The sequence below is a fragment of the Myotis brandtii genome, unplaced genomic scaffold (assembly GCF_000412655.1).
Source record: "Myotis brandtii unplaced genomic scaffold, ASM41265v1 scaffold2750, whole genome shotgun sequence".
NCBI classification, from domain to species: domain Eukaryota; kingdom Metazoa; phylum Chordata; class Mammalia; order Chiroptera; family Vespertilionidae; genus Myotis; species Myotis brandtii.
The window spans coordinates 300,554-318,663 of record NW_005360465.1 but is presented as its reverse complement, the minus strand read 5'-3'; the positions used below and the strand labels follow the sequence as shown (position 1 = coordinate 318,663).

The 18,110-nt window shown below is 47.3% G+C and overlaps 1 protein-coding gene across 1 annotated transcript in view; it reads right to left on the bottom strand.

Moving 5' to 3' along the window:
• Positions 1-402: 402 nt before the first annotated feature.
• LOC102247163 overlaps positions 403-18,110 on the bottom strand; it is a 39,147-nt gene continuing 21,439 nt past the window's right edge. The window contains exon 8 of the mRNA XM_014541634.1: positions 403-934. Within this exon, the coding sequence (XP_014397120.1) occupies positions 623-934 (312 nt within the window). The 3' untranslated portion in view covers positions 403-622. The remainder of the gene's footprint in view (positions 935-18,110) is intronic.

The following is an 18,110-nucleotide window of genomic DNA, read 5'->3' as shown; positions in this document are numbered from 1 at the left end:
TGCAAACTGTTGGAAGTGTCTGTAAATGTGAAGTTGGAGGTGCAGTGGCCTATGATCCAGAAGCAGCAGAGCCCGTGTGTGAGCGCAGGGGCTGCAGTGCGGGTGGGCTGCACTCTTCCCTCAGCACCAGGAGGAGTACCAGCACTTAGCCGGGCTCAGTAAACATTGGGAGATGTTTTCAAGTTTTACTTTCCGATCCTTTTTCTTTAAATATGTATAACCCATCTTTCCCTAGTACAGTGGGGCCTTGACTTACGAGTGTCCCAACTAACGAGTTTTTTGAGATACCAGCTGTCTCTCCGCTGATTTTTTGCATTCAGTTGATAGAGTACTTTGAGTTAACGAGCTCCTTAATGAGCTCCTTAACGAACTCAGTCTCAGAACGAATTAAACTCGTAAGTCAAGGCCACACTGTACTTGATTATAATGCACAAAGACTTTTCTACATGGTGTTTTATTTTTATATTTGGCCCTTGGCACATGAGCATTTTCCTATGTCATTCCCATTTCTTAAAGTCATATTTTTTTTTACCTCGGCCAGGTAAACTCCTGAGACAGATGCTGGTGAAAAGCAAAGTGGTCCATTGAGTGTGGGACACCTGGGAAAACAGGGACTCTTGTCTCAAAGCCCATCGCCACATGACCCCATCTCAGTGCAGGCAGGGATTTTACAGGCAGAGAGAGGAAAGCAGAACAAAGACATCGAGGGCAGGGGTTGCAAAGTGGTACGTGGTGGCCAGCACGGTACACGCCGATAAGCATCTTGAAACCTGTCAAGTGATGGTCTGGTGTGCGTCATGCTGGTCCTCATCATGCTGGCTCTGGGGCGGAAGGTCAGCAGTTCCCTGGGAACTGGGATGACTGAAGGACACACTCTGTATGTTTTCAAGTTAGTTCCCAGGATTCTTGGACAAACATGCAGCTTATCTACCAGCTGCATTTACAGAAAGAATGTGAAAAGAATGGTGGGTGGGCTACAGCTTCCTACTGTTACATTCCCAAGTGAAGAATTTCCTTTACACCCGGAGGGAAAAGTAATGGAGTGGATATGTGACGGGTCACCTCAGTGGGATTTGTAAACTCCCATCCCCTCCCAACAGGATCAAGGGAGCAGTTGGCCATCCCTGTGGGGCCAAGCCAGGTTGGGAGAAGACACACACAACAAGTGGGTTTCATGCAAGCCTTGTCTGCCAAACTCAAGTGACCTTTAGCATGGAAATGGTAGAACAAGTCTGGTCAGTGGAAACTACCACTGTCTTGTTCTTTGAAGTCAAATCCTCTCTTACCTGCCCTGCCCCAACCCCTCCAACCCTTGCCCCTGCCATCTGTTCTGAAGACGAGTTTTGTTCCCACAGCTGCCAGGTTCTTTTCTTTGAAAATACTGTGCCTTTGTGTGTGGAGTTTAAAATAATCTTCATGCTTGGGCGACCTTCTGAGTCGGAATCTGCGGTAGAACATTTGAGGTAAGAGAAAGCTAAAGCCACAATTGAGGGAGAAGTTTATAGAGGAGCATCTACGGGTGCTAATACCACTAGTCCATAAGCACAGAGGAAAGGTCCATTAGGGGCCTGGGAAGGAGAAATCCTCTCTAATGTGTTGGCTACTGTGAAGTATCATTTGTTCTGGGTCACCCCTTAGTTGGAGGTAGGCAGGGGAATGGAGTTAGAAAAATAGGGATGAAAATAACAGGACAGGCAGATTAGGAAGGGCCTTGTCAGTTTTGTACCAAAGAGTGAAGCCACGCAGGGAAAAAATGGAGAAATCCTCTCTAATGTGTTGGCTACTGTGAAGTGTCATTTGTTCTGGGTCTCCCCTTAGTTGGAGGTAGGCAGGGGAATGGAGTTAAAAAAAATAGGGATGAAAATAACCGGACAGGCAGATTAGGAAGGGCCTTGTCAGTTTTGTACCAAAGAGTGAAGCCACGCAGGGAAAAAATGACCCTGTAGATATGGCTACATAAAGTAAGTAAATTTATCCCTGCATCTGAAAGCCACAGACATAACTAAGAGGAAAACAACAACACACACACACAACAACAGGAAAAGAACTTGCACCATATATGACAGAATGGCGGTCTCTTTCTATACATACAACTGTTAAAGGAAATGCGCTGAGTATTTTCAAAACACAAACAGGTTCTGGTGTGAGTATGAAGGAACAAGAATTCTCACAGAATGTGGGTGGCAAGACAAATGGATCTGTGTTTCTTGCAGTGCGCACCAAGCCTGTTGCGTGTTTACGCCTTCAATCCAGAACTCTACTTCTGAAACTCTATTCTAAACAACCCGAGGCGGTTAAAATATGGATGCACCACAACATGCTTTTCACATTCCGGGGGGTAGTCTTTGAGGAAGGTATCAATGTGCTTTCCTCATATATATCTTCTTCATTGAATTTCCCTCCAAGTCACTATTGAGTCTTCCTCCCACAAAGCAGAGTGGCCAGTTGAAGTCACCTGCTGCATGTAAATTACAAGAGTGCCTGCCTTTTATCACACTTGGGCTTGTGGCTGGAAACTCTGTACCGGCTACACGCATTACAGGGAAAATTGAAACATCGATGAGAGAGAAACCGATCAGCTGCCTCTTGCACGCCCCCTCCTGGGGATGTGCCCACAACCAAGGTACATGCCCTTGACCGGAATCGAACCCGGGACCCTTCAGTCCGAAGGCCGATGCTCTGTCCACTGAGCCAAACCGATTAGGGCAAGAGTGCCTGCCTTTTATCACACTTGGGCTTGTGGCTGGAAACTCTGTACCGGCTACACGCATTACACGGACTATTGCAGATAGCACCAGCAGTGGTGCCATGACATCTCCAACTGCCCAGCTCCGCCCTGTTGGGGGATTTATGCTGGCCACCACCCCGTGAAGCACAGGCTGTTCCCGCCCTCATCTGATACCTGTGGAAGCTGGCACACAGTCAGGGGTCTCGGGGCTCCTCACAGAGGGCCCCAAAGTTCAGTCCAACGCTAAAGATCGCACACTGCTTTGCAGGATGCCTTCCTGCCCCCAACACCAGAGGCTAATAAAAGACTCACGGGGGAAGAGGGTAAAAGAGCCGGCAAAACTTTTCAAAGCATGTATGACATAGTTATTGCTCACAATCGAGTCCTCAATGGAAAGGAGGGGGGTGGGGGAAGCCATGTAGGAGGTGTTTCATACATATCATCCCAGCATTAGGGAACAGTTCAGTATTTACAAAGAAAAGAACCTGAAGGAAATTAATAGGTGCTCATTTCTTTAAAAAAAGTATACTGAGAACACACTGCTTCCCCCTCAAGAACCTGAAGGAAATTAATAGGTGCTCATTTCTTTAATAAAAAAAAAGTGTACTGAGAACACACTGCTTCCCCCTGTTTTATTGAGAAAGAATTGGCACACATCACTGTGTAATTTGACGGTGTACAGCATGATCATTTGGTTTACATATATTGTGAAATGATTGCCACAATAGGATTAGCTAACATCCATCTTCTCCTGCTCACAGAATATTGCCATAAAAGCCGAAACCGGTTTGGCTCGGTGGATAGAGCGTCGGCCTGCGGACTGAAGGGTCCCTGGTTCGATTCCGGTCAAGGGCATGTACCTGGGTTGTGACATGCAGGAGGCAGCTAATTGATGATGTTTCTATCTCATCGATTTTTCTATCTCTCTATCGCTCTCCCTTCCTCTCTGTAAAAAATCAATAAAGTATATTTTTTTAAAAGATTAAAAAAATATTGCCATAAAAAGAAAATAGAGAAGAAAAGAGAACAATTTTCTCCCTGTGGTGAGAATCCTTAGGATTTATTCCCTGAACAACTTTGCTATGTATTATACAGCAGTGTTAGCTACAGTACTCATGTTTACATTATATCCCTCGCCCTTTTTTATCTTATAACTCAAGTTTCTACCTTTTGATCACCTTCCTCCAGTTTCCCTTTCCCCCACTCTCCGCCTCAGGCAACCACAAGTCTGATCTCCGTTTCTAGGACTTTTCTGTAAAGATCCCACATATAAGTGAAATCATACAGGATTTCTTTTTCTCTCAATTATTTCACTTAGCATAATGCCTTCAAAGTCCATTTATATGGTTGCAAATGGTAGGATTTCTTCTTTTTATTGGCTGAATAATATTCCAGTGCTACAAACTTTTCCCACTTATCCATCAGTGGACACTTAGGGTGCTTGCATATCTTGGCTATTGTAAAAAACACTCCTATGAACTTGAGGGTGCATATATCTTTTCTAGCTTGTGTTTCCTTTTTCTTTGTTTGTTTTTCTGCATATATTCCCAGAAGCAGAACTGCTGGATAATACGATACTTCTATTTTTAGTATTTGGGGGACCCTGCATAATGTTTTCCATAGTGGCCGGAGCAATTAAATTCCCACCAACAATGTACAAGAGTTCCCTATGATGCACATCCACACTAGCGGTGTTTTGTTCCTTGTTATATAAAAAAATATTAACGTATAGTTGATGTGCAATATTATGTGAGTCTCAGGTGTACAACATAGTTATTCGGTATTTATATACCTTAAGAAGAAATCACCACAAAAAAGCCAAGACTGGTCTTTCTTTACTAGACTTATCTTCTTGCCTTTGGGATGGCAGACACATTAACCGCCATGAAGTGACATTTCATTGTGGTTTTGATTTGCATTTCCCTAATGGCTAGAGATCTTGAGCATTTTTTTCATGTATCTGTTGGCCTCTCCTATAGCTTTTTGGATAAAAGTCTATTCAGGTCTTAAGCTGACTTTTAAAATTGGGTTACTTGGATTTTTGCTAATACTCCTGTGAGCTCTTTCTATAGTCTGCATATTAATCCCTTGTCACATATGTGGTTTGCAAAGATTTGTTACCATGCCTGAGGTCGTCTTTTCACTTGGTAGATGGTTTCTCTTGCAGTGGGCACTTATTTCTTGACCTCTTGAAAATACAGGTGTGAGCAAAAACAAAGCAAAAATATAGCTCTGGTCTTTGGGAAAATTACAGGTCAGGGGGTCATTTCTGCTTTTTATGTCAGCCTTTAAATATAATTTTTAGTCTTTTAGACTATATGTACTTTTAGGAAGAGAAATGAATTTTAAAATGTTAAAGTCTTTTCAGATGATTTCTCCTAAAGGTAACTAATGTGAAAAATCTCAGTTTAATAAAAGATGTTGAATTGACAAAGCAATATGAATTTTACACAAAGCACCTTCATGTATGAAAAGTCTCTAAGAAAATTCATCACTAAGTATTGTTCATGGTCATTGATGGGTGATGGGACTGTGGTTTAGATGACTATATTTCATCAGTCCTCCAAATTTCTACAGTGAGGTTTGAGTGACTAATGGATCTGAAGAACATAATGATAAAGGGTCAGAACAACTGGGGGAAACCATTGAGGCCCATTCAGAGGAGAAATAAAAATTGAGGAAGCAGGGGGCACAACGTTTTCTCTAGAGATACCTCCTAAGGTAGCAAGTTGCCTCAAGATCAGTGAGGCCCCCATAATCTCAGAGGCCAAGCTCCATTTTTTGCAGAAAGATGTGTCCTATCATAGTTCCCCACCGTTTTTTTTAAGAAGCAAGGGCGGGGGAAGAGGCGAGCAGTTGTGGTGCGTGGAGCAACACTGCCCCCTCCCGACCAGAGAAACAGAACTCCATCTACACACAACAAACGACTCATTTCCGCGAGTCGGGGGTCCGTGGCTGAACACGAGTGGGACTGCGGAGGCATCACGGAGGAGCGGGACCTCGAAGACAGCATAGAAAGTCGCAGAGCCCTCGGAGAGGTTTCAGCGAAAGGGCCCCAGAAAAGGCATTTTCACAGTCCCCCCTCGGAACCCAGCAACACTGGCAGGAAGTCCTGGCACCCGAGCAGGAAGTTCCTGGAGACGCTGCGCACTGATTGGCTAGGACTGCGCTACGCACTGATTGGCCAGGTCTGCACATGCGCACGCGATCCCGGTGAGGCTCCTGCCAGTTCCCCAGCCTGCGGGTCCTGGAGGTTTTCCTGTAGACCGTGTTGGAACCTCGGGCTGAGGAGCCCGATCTGTGATGTCCATCCAGGTGCTATGACCCGACTGCTGCACCTGCCCCACCGCCACACGGGCAAGACCCTTACCCGTGCCCTGGCCGTCCTCCTCCTGTTCCCACTGTCCCTGGCCATGAACGACCTCTGCTAACCTCAGGTTCAGCAGCCAGACCTGGTCAACCTGAACGCGCTCAAGGAGGGTTACTGCTCCTCCTCATTGTGTCCACCTCCCCACGGCCATGCCCTGGACATCAGGAAACCCAGCGCCGCTCCGTGACGTCCCTTCCAGCTCCGCTCTCTGATCACTTCTGAGCACCTGCCCTGGTCAACCAGCTTTCTACTCTAATGCCTCTGCTTAGAGAGCCCTCAACCCTTAGTGGCGTCCGATGTGGATGCCACAGCCCTCCTCGCCGTCCACCAACTTGAAGGCTGTCTAAGCGGAGGCATTAGGAAGGGAGCTGGACAAACGGGACATGGTTTTGAGGTGAAGGGGGAGGAGAATGCGAGAAAGGGATATGATCGAGTGGCGCGGGGCTCCCTGAAGCCCAGGCGTGATCTTGGGCTGAGAGCCAGTGGGGGCACACAGGATGGAAGCGAAGAACATCCCTGAGGACCTCTAGGCTCTGTGTTGACCTAGTCTGGCTCATAGGCCCCTGAGGTCACCTGAATGGTTCCAAGTAGTGATGACCAAGGGAGAACTTTTCACAGGACTGGCCTGTTCAAGACTACGGTGAGGGGCGGGTAGAGGGGGCCGGAGGAGGATGAAGAGGGGATTGGTACCGATGCCACAGGTGGGGCACTGGGGTGCCTGGGGCAGTCAAGGGACAAGACCTTGACAACACAGGTCCTATGAGTAAGCTGATAGGTTGCAGCCTGATCCCGGAGAAAACCTCCAGTAGATGGGTAAGGGGAGACTGGCTGTGACCTCACTGGCCATCTTTGCGCATGCCCAGAAACAGCCAATCGAAGCGGGGCAGCAGTTCTTGGGCAAAGCTGTCCTGGTCGCCTGGATTTCAAAGTCCCTGTAGATGTGGTTCACTGAGAGGAACCAGGAAAAAGACCTTGCTGAGGCCTTTTGGGAAGGTTTTTGTTCACGTAGTGATACAGTTATCATCCCTGTTGATGTAAGCACCCAAGCGGTTTCTGACCTTGTACTTTATGTCATCAGAGAAGGATTTTCCCTACAGTTTGCGGCTTTCCGTTTCTCTGGACACTAGAGGGCAGTAGTGCATCGTGTTCCAAGCCAGGCCGCCTCTCCCCCGCCCTTCCTGCTTGAAAAAACTAGGCCTGAGTCTTTCCCATAATTGGAGAAACTTTCTAGGCCTCAACAGCTTTAGCTGCCTTAGCAGCCACCTTCACTAAATTGCTCCTTCTGGGGGTTCAGAGGTGAAACTTCTAATCTACAGACTGGAACACTTAGCCTTTCAAATCGCCTTTTCTTCTAAGCTACTCCTTAGGTTGCTTAGCAACATTTACTTATGCTTCTCAGAAGGGGATCCTCATTGGCTTTCCCCAACTCATTTTGGGTTTTATGGGCCTCTGTGAATATATACTTCATTTATGGCAGTCACTCAAACCTCACTGTAGAAAATTTGGGGGGCAGATAAAATATAATAAACTAATTCAAATCACAGTCCCATTCTCCAATATTGACCATTAATAGTGTTTTCTGACCAATTTCTTAGAGATTTTGCACCAAACACAAGGTGCATTTTAAATATACTAAGGTTCATTTTTGCATCAGGACTTCAACCTCCTCTTTTTAAACTCAGTTATTCCTTTTGGAAAGTCATTTTTAGATTGTTAGTTACATTACTGAAAAAATAAGGGAGACATACTGGAAACTGTTAAGTGTCTGTCATTTAAAATACACTAAGGTTCTTTTTTGCATCAGGACTTCTACCTCCCCTTGTTAAACTCAGTTATTCCTTTTGGAAAGTCATTTTTAGATTTTTAGTTACATTACTGAAAAAATAAGGGAGACATACTGGAAACTGTTGGAAGTGTCTGTAAATGTGAAGTTGGAGGTGCAGTGGCCTATGATCCAGAAGCAGCAGAGCCCCTGTGTGAGCGCAGGGGCTGCAGTGCGGGTGGGCTGCACTCTTCCCTCAGCACCAGGAGGAGTACCAGCACTTAGCAGGGCTCAGGAAATACTGGGAGATGTTTTCAAGTTTTACTTTTCTGGTAATTTTTCTTTATATATATAATTCGTCTTTTTCAAGTCCTTGATTATAATATACAAACAGTTTTCAACATGCTTTTATTGTTGTTGTTTTCTTTAGGTCCTTTTGGAGTCAGCATTTCTCTATGTCATTAGCATTTCTTAACATCAGATTTTCTGATCTAGGCCAGGTCAGTTGACTAAGTGAAAGCCATTTATAGATTGTTGGTGACACATTCAGGACAAAGCCCAGGTCTTTCCAGTTTCAGCCCTGTTTCCTTCATGGTATAAAAAGTTCAAGTGAAACTTAGGTGAATAAGAATGGCCTTGGTGGAGATGATACATCTTTCATTGTTGCTCCCTGTTTTTATCAGCTGTCACATGTTGGGAATCTTTCCAGAAGGATCCTGCCCTGTAGCATATTCACTTGGTAGAACTTCAGTTCTGCAATGCACCTAAGGTACTTTGGTCCAGTGTTTAAAAAACTACAGTCACCGTAGCTGGCCACATTGGAGGGTTGGTTTGGGTCATGCAGTGAGTGTCAGGGTGCATAAAGAAGAAAACACTGCACATGAACTAAAGGGCCCAATGAATGACATGCTATTGGGATTGGGAACGTGGTCATCTGACAGTGAGCAGTGTGCATGAAGCCAGCCTGATCTGACTGCAAAGGTCTTTCTCTCCCCAAGTCCTGCTAATGCTTCTGATTCTGCTTTGGAAGGCCTCTCATAACTGAAAAAAGTCCCACATTTCTTACCAAAAAGTTTCATTTTAAAGAGTAGTGTGCACAAATAACTGAACTCATGTATACTGACAACTTCTTTCCCAAAGAGGCTACTTTTGTTTTCCTTTTTCTACGTGAAATGGGAGAGGGAGAGGGGGGCTACTTTTGATTGGACGTGCAGTTCCTCCCTAATATTTCTTTCCATAGGTCTCCTGGAGGTCCTTGGGCCAAGGCTCCAGAGAATGCCCTCCCAGTTCCAGCTCTACCAGCCTTCCCCATTTCCCTAAGTCCCTTTGCTTTCTGGGCCTGCTGTTTCCTCAGTCTTAAGAAGTCAAGCTCTACCTAGTTTTTTAAAAAATATGTATTTTATTGATTTTTTACAGAGAGGAAGGGAGAGAGATAGAGAGTTAGAAACATCGATGAGAGAGAAACATTGATCAGCTGCCTCCTGCACATCTCCTACTGGGGATGTGCCCGCAACCCAGATACATGCCCTTGACCGGAATCGAACCTGAGACCTTTCAGTACGCAGGCCGAAGCTCTATCCACTGAGCCAAACCGGTTTCGGCATCTACCTAGTTTTTGCTCAGTGGTTAGAGCGCTGGCCTTCTGACTGAAGGGTTTCGGGTTTGATTCTGGTCAAGGGCATGTACCTGGGTTGCAGGCTTAATCCCTGGTCCCCACAGGGGTGTGCTCGCACAAAGCAACCAGTCAATGTGTCTGTACCTCTCACCTCTCCCCGCCCCCCTTCCACTCTCCTAAAAAAATCAATGGAAAAAATATCCTTGGGGGTTGGGGGGAGAGAGAGAGAGAAAGAGAGAGAGAGAGAGAGAGAAGTCAAGCTACGTTATTGGTTGAAGAGGGGGGTTGGGGGGAGAGAGAGAGAGAAAGAGAGAGAGAGAGAGAGAGAAGTCAAGCTACGTTATTGGTTGAAGAGGAGGGCGCATCTAGGAAAGGGTGTGGTGAGAGACCCCCTGCTCCTAGTACAGAAACTCCTCTTTTTTCTTGTTTGTATTAGAATTCATTCCAGGAAAGGTTTAATTTACTTTGATAGAGTTTGATATCCCCTGGACTACATGGTCTCTCAGATTTCCTCTGTGTTCAGTCCCGCAGATATGAAAGGGAGAATGGAGAGGAATGAAATTATAGATATGAATAGACTGGGCCGTCCTCAGGAGTACCACACACTAAAAATAAACTCAAAGCTTAGGTCCCCAACACTGTCAAGTTACTATACCTGCTCCTGTATTAATGAAAAAATTATCTGAAAGAGAAATTTCCATCTTTTTAAGCTTAAGTATTTTTGCCCCCTTATTCAAAAGACTAGACTGTTCCTTTATATGTGTGTAGACTGCAGCATCACTAAAAAAAAAAAACTTCATAGAAATTCGAGTCCTTTTTTTTTTGCTCCTTGAGTTTTCTACAAAATATCTTCTCAAAATAGCAAATCAAAATTTTTTGTATATTTGTTAACTAATGGCATGTGTAGTTGTATTATTTTGGCACAGACATCCTTTGTTTTTAATCTAAGAATGTAGGGAAATTCTTTTATTAAAATATATTTTTATTGATTTCAGAGAACAAGGGAGAGGAAGCGAGAGATAGAAACATCAGTGATGAGAATCATTGATAGGCTGCCTCCTGCACTAACCTCCACTGGGGATTGAGCCCGAAAACTGGCCTGTGCCCTGACCAGGAATCGAACCATGACCTTCTGGTTCATAGGTTGAAGGTTCAACCACTGAACCGCGAAGGCCGGCGTGAAATTCTTTAGTCATCCTAAAATTATGATTCCACAGCTTGCGCTCTTAGCTGCTGAGATGTATTGAGAATACACTATGTGTTAGGCACTCCAATAAGTCCTTTGTATATTATGTGGTGTCATTTATGACAAAAACTTTACCTGTTAATATAATTATCCCCATTTAACAGATACGGAAGAAAATTGCTACTTAGATCAGTACTCAGGGGTCTGTCTAACATGAACCCTATGATGAGTGAGGGAAGAAGTTACCTTGGAATCTCATGATCAGGAACACTGGTGCCTTGAAATGTTTGTATCGTCCCAGTGGTGACTGTAATTCATTAACTGGACCTGTAGAAGTCTTTGCTTTGGATGCTCAAAAATCGGAGTCAGCTCTAACCGGTTTGGCTTAGTGGATAGAGCGTCGGCCTGCGGACTCAAGGGTCCCAGGTTCGATTCCGGTCAAGTGCATGAACCTTGGTTGCGGGCACATCCCCAGTAGGGAGTGTGCAGGAGGCAGCTGATCGATGTTTCTCTCTCATCGATGTTTCTAACTCTCTATCCCTCTCCCTTCCTCTCTGTAAAAAAATCAATAAAATGTATTAAAAAAAATCGGGGTCAAATTAGTGGTAGAACTTAGGGAGAAAAAATCTAGTAAAAGTGACTCATGGCTTCATTCAGCTGATGTTTGTCTCCATAAGACCAGGTAACTCTGAGCTGAAGCAGAATGGATGTTGTACAGGGGAAGGGGATGAGAGGACCATGTACAGGGAAAGAAGACAGGTTCATGACTGGTATTGCTCAGGTTTCAGTTTCTTGTAACTATCCCAAAGGTGTGGTTTGAAAGGCTGGGAATTAGTTCAACTTGCCTGTTGCTTGGATACTTGGTACAATCCCATTCCAGCAGCAGAGTTCTTTGAGACATGTTTTTGTAGGCCTTGTTGTTTTTTTACATTTTGAGGGTTATAGGAGCTAACAAAAAAGGTACAACAGGGAAGAGAAAAAAAGTTTAAGGGGCAGGGCTTGAAGCAAGGAAAACTGGGATTTATTTTAATTAATCTACATTGTCTCCTCTTAGACAAGAGGAACTCATGGAAAAATCTGAAGAGCTTTCCTCAGTCCCTTCTATTTTATTCAATCGTTATTGTTGAGAGTATTACAGAGGTCCCCCCTTTCTTTCCCCATTGCCCCTCCCACCGGCCCTGCCCTCCCCAGGGCTTCACCATCCTATTATCTGATTCCTTGGACAAAGTATACAGCATGTAGATCATGGAACAGAACAGAGAACCCAGAAGTCGACCCAAGGCATTATGGTCAATTAGTATTTGACAAAGAGGCAAGAGCACACAATGGAGTAAGACAGTCTGTTCAGCAAATGGTGTTGGGAAAAGTGGACAGGTCCATGCAAAAAATGAAACCAAACCACCAACTTACACCACACACAAAAGGCATAAAAGACTTAAATATAAGTTATGAAATAATAAAAATCCTAGAATAATATGTAAACAGCAAAATCTCAGACTTCTCACATAGAAAAACTTTCCCGCATATATAGGTCAGGGGAAGAAAAACAGTCATTTATTTCCCAAAGAGTAAAGAACCCACTGCGCAATCTCTGAAACGAAGCGCCGTTTAGTGTAGAAAAATTGCCCTGCCATTTTTTTCTAAGAAGGAAGGGCGGGGGAGTGGTGAGCAACTCGGATGCATGGAGCAACACTGCCCCCTGCTGACCAGAGAAACAGAACGGGACCAAACACACAATAAAAACACCATTTCCACGCGCGGAGCCTGGGGATACGTGGCTGAACACGAACCGGACCACGGAAACAGCACAGAAAGGCACAGAACGCGCCCAGGGGTTCCAGGAAAACAGCCCCCAGAATGCCACTTTCATAGTCCCGCCCCAGGAACCCTAGAAACAAAGACAGGAAGTCCCTTGGCCGGAACAGGAAGCTCCTGAAGGCGCTGCGCACTGATTGGCCAGTTGTGCGCATGCGCAGGATATACCAGTGAAGTCCCTGCCAGTACTCCGCCTGCATATACAGTGCTAGAGGTTTTCTTGTACACTGTGATGGAATTTTGGGCTGAGGGAACTGAACAATGATGCCCAGGTGCTGTGACCCAAGAACCGCTGCTGTGTCCCAATTCCCTCGACATCCTTCTCCTGCTCCCCCTGTCTCTAGCCATGACAGAGTTCATCCTCTGACATGGGCTCAGCCCTTATTCCTGGGAACCCTCCTGGGAACCTCAAGGTCCAGGAGCCTGACCTGATCAACCCTGACACGTTCTCAAGGAGGTTTTACTGCTCCTTCCTTTGTTGTGTCCACCTCCGCATAGACATGCTCTGCACATCAGGAAATCCAGCGCTGCTTTGTGATGTCCCTTCCAAGCATTGCCTCTCTGATCACCTGTGCACACCGTGGTAAACCAGCTCTCTTCCTCTAATGCCTGTGGTTAGAGAGCATTCAACCTTTGGCGAATTTCAGTTTGGATCCCACAGCCCTCCTCACCACCCAGCAGGCCCCTGCTTACCTAGTATACCTAGGCCAGTGGTCGGCAAACTCATTAGTCAACAGAGCCAAATATCAACAGTACTTCTTCAAAATAGACTCGCCCAGGCCGAAAACTGACTTCTGCGCATGGGCCACGAAGTTTCAATCGCACTGTACGTGCGCGCCCACACGTGGTATTTTGTGGAAGAGCCACACTCAAGGGGCCAAAGAGCCCAGTGGTTGGCAAACTGTGGCTCGCGAGCCACATGCGGCTCTTTGGCCCCTTGAGTGTGGCTCTTCCACAAAATACCGACTTCTGCGCATGGGCTACGAAGTTTCAATCGCACTGTACGTGCGTGCCCGCACGTGGTATTTTGTGGAAGAGCCACACTCAAGGGGCCAAAGAGCCGCATGTGGCTCGCGAGCCACAGTTTGCCAACCACTGGCTTAGGTAGACCTGGTGATGCAGCAAGCCGTCAGCACACAAGGGGATACAGATGAGAACAAATCAGGTGGGAGAGATGAAGAGAAAGGAGGGTGTTGTGGGAATGGAAAGTGTTGACTGTGTCCAAGACAGCATTGGGTACTTTGTTTGACAACATGGAGCTCTTTGGAGAGGTTCGCAAGGGAACATTCCCTGGATGGGGGACACGGAGGAGGATGGAGAGGTGACCAAACAAACAGGCTACTGGAGTCTACACTCCCAAGAAGCTTGGCTTCCAAGGAACCCAGACATGGGCATTGGAAGCAGAGGTGGGTGCACGCAGGGTGTGCCCTTTGAGGGTGTGTCCCATAACAAGGCAAAATCACAGGACGCAGGTACCAGGAACCCTGAGCGTCCTGAGGCCGTGGTGTGGATGACAGAGTCAAGGAGACATTGGATGAGCTCAGGGGGGATGCTTGAAGGGGAGGAGTGCACAGCAGGGGCTTCATGCAGCCCTGGGTCTGCAGGAAGACACCATCCTCACTCCCGCTCCCGTTCTTATGTCTGCGAACCATGCAGCTAAGTGTGGGGAGTTACAGCAGCATCCAAGTCAAAGGCTGCAATCGGGGGTATCAGGGAGAACAAGATTGAGTTAACTCAGGAAAGGGGAGAGAATTGGACATTTGGGCAAAGGTGGCATAAGAGGGAAGGTGAGTTGTACTGGAGGACCGACAGCAGTCCTGTGATGAGGGCAGTGGGTGCAAGGGCTTGGGGTTAGGGTGACGGCAGGAGCTGGAGTCATGGGCACTTGAATGGCCACCAAGTTCAGACAAAATGTCTCTGCAGACACTTCTCCTTGCAGGACCGTAGAAGCCCAGGAAGCCAGGAGAGCTAGGAGAGGTTTGCCTTGTCTGGGCCCTGGATGCGGATGGATTTGAAGCATCTGTAAGGCTAAGCCTGTGGATGAGACTGGCCTCAGTCACTCACACCTGCTGGTGATGAGGCCGTGCTCTGGGGTCCCTGAGATGAGGAGCAGCGGGGCGGGGCCATGGGGCAGTAGAGAGGAGCTCGCTTCTGGTTCTGGTCCCTGCGGAGGTGGGCATCCATCTCCCCACAGATCCCCACAAAGGGCACGGTGGGTTGTTAGAAGGGCAGGGAGAAACATGACTCAAGTCTTCAGCATCTTACCGAGGGCCACAGGTCTCAGGCCGCCATGAGACAACTGTGAGCCTGTGCTCTCGGGTGAAGGAGCAGGGTCCAGTCCCTGAGATTTCTGCCGCTGCTACCTGGGCACAGCCGGGCACTCTAACCACTCAAGGTCTTTGTGCAGGAGTCCGTGTTTTCCCAAAGTCTTCACCCCTGTGTGGGGGTGAGGGAGGTTAGGACCAGAGCTGAGACAGCAAACGATGAGGAAAGGGGCTGAGGCGGACCATGATGGAAAATGGAAGAACCAAGCCCTTCCTACAAATTGACCCTTTCAGTCACCAGCTTGAGACAACAGGATCCCAGTGGCTTCTGAGGGACAAGTCCCTGGTTTCCCCTTGAGAGACTCTAGGGCCTCAGACCCTTCCTGTCCCCTTAAGAAGAAGGGGGTAGAGGGTATGGTTTTCTGAGCTGCAAGAACCCAATGAGGGAAAGGGGATGTAAATGCTTCCTAAGTCACATGGCCTCATGTACAGGAAGCCTGCTAAATTAAATTCTGATATTTAACTGATGGTTTGCATTATTCAATGGGCTCTTCTCTGTGGAAAACACACTCCAGTGACAAGGGGCACCCGAGTTGCCCAGAAGTGGAGAACTGAGACCTGCCCATAACTAGGAGGGTTTGATGGCTGCCATCCATGGACAAAAGGCGGTGCTTATGCTCAGGGCTGGGATGCATAGGACACAAGGGCAGGGCCCCCCTTGAAGTATAGATTGTCTGGCCCTGGCTGGTTTGGCTCAGTGGATAGATCATCAGCCTAGGGACTGATTCAGTTCCGGTCAAGGGCACATGCCCGTGTTCCTGGATCAATCCCTGTTACAGGGCATGCCAGGAGGCAGCCGATCAATCAATGATTCTCTCTTATCATTTATGTTTCTATCTCTCTCTCCCCTCTCACTTCTTTTCTAAAATAAACAAAAATGTATTTAAAAACAAAGAACAGATTCTCTGAGGACAGCCGGCTGGGCAAGACATCCTGGGAGATGCTCTGGGTGTGTCAGCAGCTCTTGTGATATTTACTCAGGCATCTCAACTCAGAGAGCACACTGGCATGATTCACCTTCCAAGAAATAAGGAGGAAAACAGCGCCTTCTCCTAATAAGAATACTGACATTCTGCACCTCCCCCAGGCTTCCTTTCCTGGCTCTGGAAACCTTTTCTGCAGCCCAGCTCCAGGACGCCGGCCTTGCAGCGATGGCCCGTGCTGTTACAGGAGAAGGAGCCCAGCATGGCCTGTGGAGGCGAGGACGGCCTGGAGGAGGCCCTGCTGCCCTCAGTGGCACCCTCATCAGCTCCTCCTCTCGGTGAGTCTGTCTGGGCCTCTCCGCCCGCTGTGATCTGTTTTAGGGTCCGTTCAGGGCAGGCTACACGCTGTCCTGGTTAAGGGCAGGGGGAGGCAAGGACCCCCAGGTCGCCTCTCACAGGGACAGACTGGAAGGTGGGCACAGGAGCACCTGTGGGTAAGGTGTGCCGACATCCCAGATTCACAGGGGCTCCTCTGACTGCACCGGCACTTGGGTTTATGCCTTCTGCCCGACTGTGCTGATCTTCAGCAGCAGTGCCCGCCCTCTGAACGGGAATATTCGTGAGGGGAGACAAGGCCCCTGCCTTTGCTTCTAACCTTCGAAGTGTGGTTAGATGCAACATGTGCATGGTCCATATTCTTCTTGACTCACCTCCCTTCTGAGATGTCTCATTTGTGACTGCCACTGGTTCTGTAGTTTGTTCCCCCATTGACTGGAACAGATGCTCTTTCCTTGTTTTATCTCACGTTGACTCAAGATGACCCATATTTATGCTGGTCAATGGGGCATACTGTGGAATGTGTTCCTTGTTGAGAACAACAGGAGGTTAAAAGAGGAGGGTATGCTGATGCAAAAATGAACCTTAATACATTTAAATGCATCTTGTGTTTGATGAAAAAATCTCTAAGTATCTGATCACAAAATATTCTTAATAGTTAATATTGGAGGATGGAACCGCTGTTTGAATCACTTTATTATATTTTATCTGCTCCTCTTCATCCCCTCCTCCCCCCAGTTTTCGACAGTGAGGTTTGAGTGACTGCCATAAGGGAAGTATAGATTCATAAAGGCCCATAAAACCAAAATGAGTTGAGGAAAGCCAATGAGGATCCCCTTCTGAGAAGCATAAGTAAATGTTGCTAAGCAACCTAAGGAGTAGCTTAGAAGAAAAGGCGATTTGAAAGGCTAAGTGTTCCAGTCTGTAGATTAGAAGTTTTCACCTCTGAACCCCCAGAAGGAGCAATTTAGTAAAGGTGGCTGCTAAGTTTGCAGAGGCCTAGAAAGTTTCTACCAATTATGGGAAAGACTCAGGCCAGTTTTTTCAAGCAGGAAGGGCGGGGGAGAAGCGGCCTGGCTTGGAACACGATGCACTACTGCCCTCTAGTGTCCAGAGAAACGGAAAGCCGCAAACTGTAGGGAAAATCCATCTTCTGAGTGGAATTTCCAAGCCAGGTTAAGGTGAAGAGATATGATGATGAGTATCACTAAATGAAAAACAACCTGCTCAAAAGGCCTCAGCAAGGCTATTTCTGTAGTCCTGCTCTGGGAACCAAAGCAATTGGGTGAAGTTCAGTGATATTTGAACAGCTGTGTGTAAAAGCTGGTGCTGTGCTCAGATTGGCTGGTTCTGGGCATGCGCTCTGGGAGCCAGTGAGGTCGCCCCAGTATTGACTCCTGAGGTTTCCTCTCTGATCTAGCTGCAACCTAAGCTTATAGGATAGGACCTGTGATGTCCAGACCTTGTCCGAGAAGCCAAGCGGCCCACCAGTGGCATAGGTACCAATCTCCTCCCCCTCCCTAGTCTTGAACAGGCCAGTCCTGTGAAATGTTCCCCCTTGGAAGCCTGCAGGCGACCTCTCGGCCCACGAGCTGCACTAGGTGGACATTCAGTCTAGAAATTCTAGGGCCATTCTTCACTTCCTCCACATCCTGTATGCCCCCAATGCCCCCCAGCCCAAGATCACGCCTGGGCTTCAGGGAGCCCCGCGCCACTCGATCATATCCCTTTCTCGCATTCTCCTCCCCCTTCACCTCAAAACCATGTCCCGTTTGTCCAGCTCCCTTCCTAATGCCTCCGCTTAGACAGCCTTCAAGTTGGTGGACGGCGAGGAGGGCTGTGGCATCCACATCGGACGCCACTAAGGGTTGAGGGCTCTCTAAGCAGAGGCATTAGAGTAGAAAGCTGGTTGACCAGGGCAGGTGCTCAGAAGTGATCAGAGAGCGGAGCTGGAAGGGACGTCACGGAGCGGCGCTGGGTTTCCTGATGTCCAGGGCATGGCCGTGGGGAGGTGGACACAATGAGGAGGAGCAGTAACCCTCCTTGAGCGC